This window comes from Crocodylus porosus, unplaced genomic scaffold (assembly GCF_001723895.1).
Source record: "Crocodylus porosus isolate Cpor-Errol unplaced genomic scaffold, CroPor_comp1, whole genome shotgun sequence".
In the NCBI taxonomy this organism is placed as follows: domain Eukaryota; kingdom Metazoa; phylum Chordata; order Crocodylia; family Crocodylidae; genus Crocodylus; species Crocodylus porosus.
In genome coordinates this window covers 11,419,202-11,423,272 of record NW_017728927.1, presented here as the reverse complement: position 1 = coordinate 11,423,272, position 4,071 = coordinate 11,419,202, and the positions used below count along the sequence as shown (strand labels likewise).

At 48.2% G+C, this 4,071-nt stretch overlaps 1 protein-coding gene across 1 annotated transcript in view; it reads left to right on the top strand.

The window, feature by feature from the left end:
* Nucleotides 1-3,720: 3,720 nt before the first annotated feature.
* The window catches only part of FOXK1 (forkhead box K1), a 58,463-nt gene continuing 58,112 nt past the window's right edge, over nucleotides 3,721-4,071 (top strand). The window contains exon 1 of the mRNA XM_019542151.1: nucleotides 3,721-4,004. Within this exon, the coding sequence (XP_019397696.1) occupies nucleotides 3,721-4,004 (284 nt within the window). The remainder of the gene's footprint in view (nucleotides 4,005-4,071) is intronic.

The window sequence follows — 4,071 nt, the reverse complement described above, 5'->3', positions numbered from 1 at the left end:
CTGGGATGCCACCGTAAAGCCAAGTGGTCACACCGGCCAAACACTGCAGCAGGTGGCGTCTTCAACCCACTGTGTCCAAAGCAGCAACACTTACAATCCTCTTATGTAATGCCCGAGCTGCTGGCAAATTAAATGTCATTTTAAATGTGCCGTGCCTGAAACACAGACATCCGGTCAGCTTCAGTGTAATGTTAGATCAAACTTTGATCTCTCATGAACACATGATAACCTTCTCAGTAAACTCGGTGGCAATCACCTATCTCCTTGGTAAACTGCTAACTAGGAGAACCTGAAAAGTTGGTAGCCTTGCATTGAAATTACTCTTTTTTTATTATTTGCATTACAGTAGTGCCTAGAAGCCCTGCTCAAAATTGGGCATCTTTCCACTGCACACACATGTTGGGCGGGTATTCCCTGCCCTGTAGGATTAGACAAGACTGACATCAAGTGGGGTTAAGGAAACATTATCTATGCTCTACAAAGGGATAACATCTTCAGAAGCACCTAGGTGATGAATGAGACTGGGGCGATGTCTATGTGATAAATGGACTGTGCTCCAACGCTGCGTTCTCAGATGCGCTGCTGTGCTTTGGATGGGCCGTTTGCTAAACTGGAAGTAGTGTAGCCATGTCTGGGCAGTGCTTCCGACAGACAGCTGAGTGACGGTGCCAGTTAGCCAGACCCCACGCTCACTGGCCTGCCTTCAACACTGTAGGGTCTGCTCCACTGCTTCCATTTCAGGAAGCGGCCCATGGGAGCAGAGTGCATGGGAACGGCACTTGCTACCCTCACTGTGTAGACCAGTGGATCTCAGCCTTTTCAGACTCAATGCACCTCTGGATGGACTCAAGGCACCTCTCAGAAAATGCCAGCTCTTCGCTCTCACTCTTTTTTTTGACTACAGAAAATGAATAGAGCAGTTCTGCTGCAAAGACTCCAGACAACTCACAGCTGTGGATTCCTATTTGAAATCTCTGGGTTGATCTTGTGAATCCCGTTTGCATAGTGCTAAGAGCACCCTTGCAAGGATCTCGAGGCCTCCCCAGCGTGCCGTGGCGTCCTGGTTGCAAATTGCTGGTGTAGACACCGTCTTGGGTTCTGAAGTCACTTCTGAAAACGGCCCCTCGGCTCTCAGAGTCCTTCTGAAAACTGTGGCCAAAGTGGCTGATCCAAGGTGGCAGTGAATTACCCCACGTTCTGGGTCTGAGGTCCTGTTGAACCATGAGTTTAATCAAAGAAAGAAAAGACACAGCAGAAACACCAAATCTTCTGAAAGATGACTGCGTGGAGGATCCAGCCGGGGCTCGTCCTATTTTCAGGACTACATCATTGTTTCCCAACCTTTTCCAGCCCAAGGCACACTTCAATTAATAAAAATTTTCCACGGCACACCTGCTAAGGCATTCCTTATCCCCATACTTACGTACTCACTGTAGCTCATTGCCACAGCAAAATCCACAGCACAGCTCTTCACAGGCTCACAAATTGTGCATCCCCCACAGCCAATATGCATGCAGTAGATTAATTTCCTTCTGCTCGACTGGTTCTCTCTCTCCTGCACAGCCAACACATGTTCAAGTCTTCCATGAATATCTCATCGACGCGGCTTATTTGTTAGTGCTGGATGGCTGGAGAACCTTCTTCTCATTATTCCTAAATCCTTGCGGCACACTGGTTGAAAAGCACCGGACTCGATGTGACCACCTGGGGTCCCTTCCAGCCCTCATCTTCTCTGATTCTACGATCTGCACAGGCCAGGACCGTGCCCACGCACGTAACACGGGTGCCTCATGCTCAGTTTATGCAGGCAGCCATGCACGCTCTGCTGTAACCTGGCATTTACCAGTGCTTTTCCAGGCCAAACCTGTTTTGGGGGCAGAAATCAGACTTTCCCTGGGGAAGTGACACCCTGCTCTACTGGCGCAGGCCTGAGGGTGTGTAGGGCACTTAGGGCACCCGGGAGGCTTCTGTCTCTGCTCAGCATTCCTAGGTCTTAAATATGAAATGATCGTATTAGAAGCTCATAATTACTGTATTTGCTGAAAAGCGACCGAACACTGAAAAATATGCACATGAGCATGCAAATAAAAATGCAAACAAGTCTTCTTCTTATTTGCTTTATATTGCACACTGTAAAAAGCCAGCCTGTGAGCGAGCACTGGGTTGTCCAAGTTGAAACATTTCTTTATTCTGAGGCAAGCTGTCATAAGAAAGTGCTGACAGGAAACCCAAAAAACCAGTTAAGGCTCCCTGAGAATTACTTGGTTTTGCACCTGCTGCATCCATTAGCTGCCTCAGAAATTGTTCAGGGGTGTTGACTGTAGCTGTGTTGGTCTAGGAGAGTCTGAAAAGTCAGTAGCTTTGTGTTGGGATTACTCTCCTTTTATTATTTGCATTACACTAGTGTCCAGAAGCACTGCTCAAGACTGGGCATCTTTCCACTACACGGATATGTTGGTCTAAGATATGTTGATCTATGTGTTCGTCTAAGGTCATAGACAGACAAGGTTCTTTGGGTAAATCTGATATCTTTTGTTAGGCCAAAGGTAAAATATTGGAAAAAAATCTTCTTTGCACATTTCCAGGCACTGCAGACGTCCCCTCTGCCTGAAGAAGGGGGTTTGTCCCCAAAAGCTTGCAAGGAAGAATTTTTGCAACCACAGGCAACCCCTACTTGGTGCTCTTAATTGTTTCCTGAAAAAACGAGTGTTAAGCGGAATAGTATTAAGCAAAACCGATTTTTTTTGACAAACCAAGATGGAGACACAAACTGGTGCTAAACTGCACAGAGAGACTGCATGCCGCCGATGTGCTGTGGTGCTAACGTACGCTCCCTCAGTGGCGGCCTTACAGTTGCTGGGCAAGAAGGTTATTTGGGGTCCCTTGGAGGCTTAATTTTGATGCCCTATACGCAAGGCAGACATTTTCAATTTCACCCTGCCCTATCCACGGAACTGCAGTGAAAGTGTCTTCAGATAATATTGATCATACAAATATTCAGTGCAATTAATTTTTACAAGCGGTCTCCCTGTTTGCCCTCCCCTAAGGCCGCTACTAGCTCCCTGCTGCCAGCTGCACGATGCCCGTGAGCATTATCACAAAACTTGCTGAGCGCTAAGTGGAATTGGGCACAGGCAACCCCGCTTAGCACTCCTAATTGGTTCCTGAAAAAAGCTGAATGTTAAGCAAAACAAGCATTAAGCGAAACCGAAAGTATTTGACCACCCAAGATGGTGACCGCAATTGTTTTTAGCGACTCAGGATGGCGACTGCGAGCGTTATAATGAAACTCGCTGAGCGCTAAATGAAATCAGGTATCAATTTTAAATGAATGTTACAGTGAAACAGCGCTAAGCAAAACAGTGTTACATGGCGGCTGCCTGTATCGATGTAAAACAAGCGTTATAGCGCTAAGCAAAACAGCGTTACGTGGGGGCTGCCTGAATTGATGTAAAATGAGTGCTATAGCGCTACGCGAGACAGTGGTACGAGGGGGGGGCCTGTATGGATGTAAAATGAGCGTTATAGCACTAAGTGAAACAGTGCTATGCAGGGGGTGCCCGTATCCATGTCAACTGAAGCGATACAGCGCAATGCGGGGGTTGCCTATACTGATGTGAAACAAGTGTTATACTGCAAAGCAATATAGCGCAACGCGGGAATTGCCTGTATCGATGTCAACCGAAGCGCTACAGCGCTACCCTGGGGTTGCCCGTATCGATGTCAACCGAAGCGCTACAGCGCTACCCTGGGGTTGCCCGTATTGATGTCAACCGAAGTGCTACAGCGCTACCCTGGGGTTGCCCGTATCGATGTCAACCGAAGCGCTACAGCGCTACCCTGGGGTTGCCCGTATCGATGTCAACCGAAGCGATACAGCGCTACGTGGGGGTTGCCTGTACTAAAGTGAAACAAGTGTTATACTGCAAGGCGATACAGTGCAACGCGGGGGTCGCCCGTATCGATGTCAACCGAAGCGCTACAGTGCGACGCGGCGGTTGCCCGTATGGATGTCAACTGAAGCGCTACAGCGCTACCCTGGGGTTGCCCGTATCGATGTCAACCGAAGCG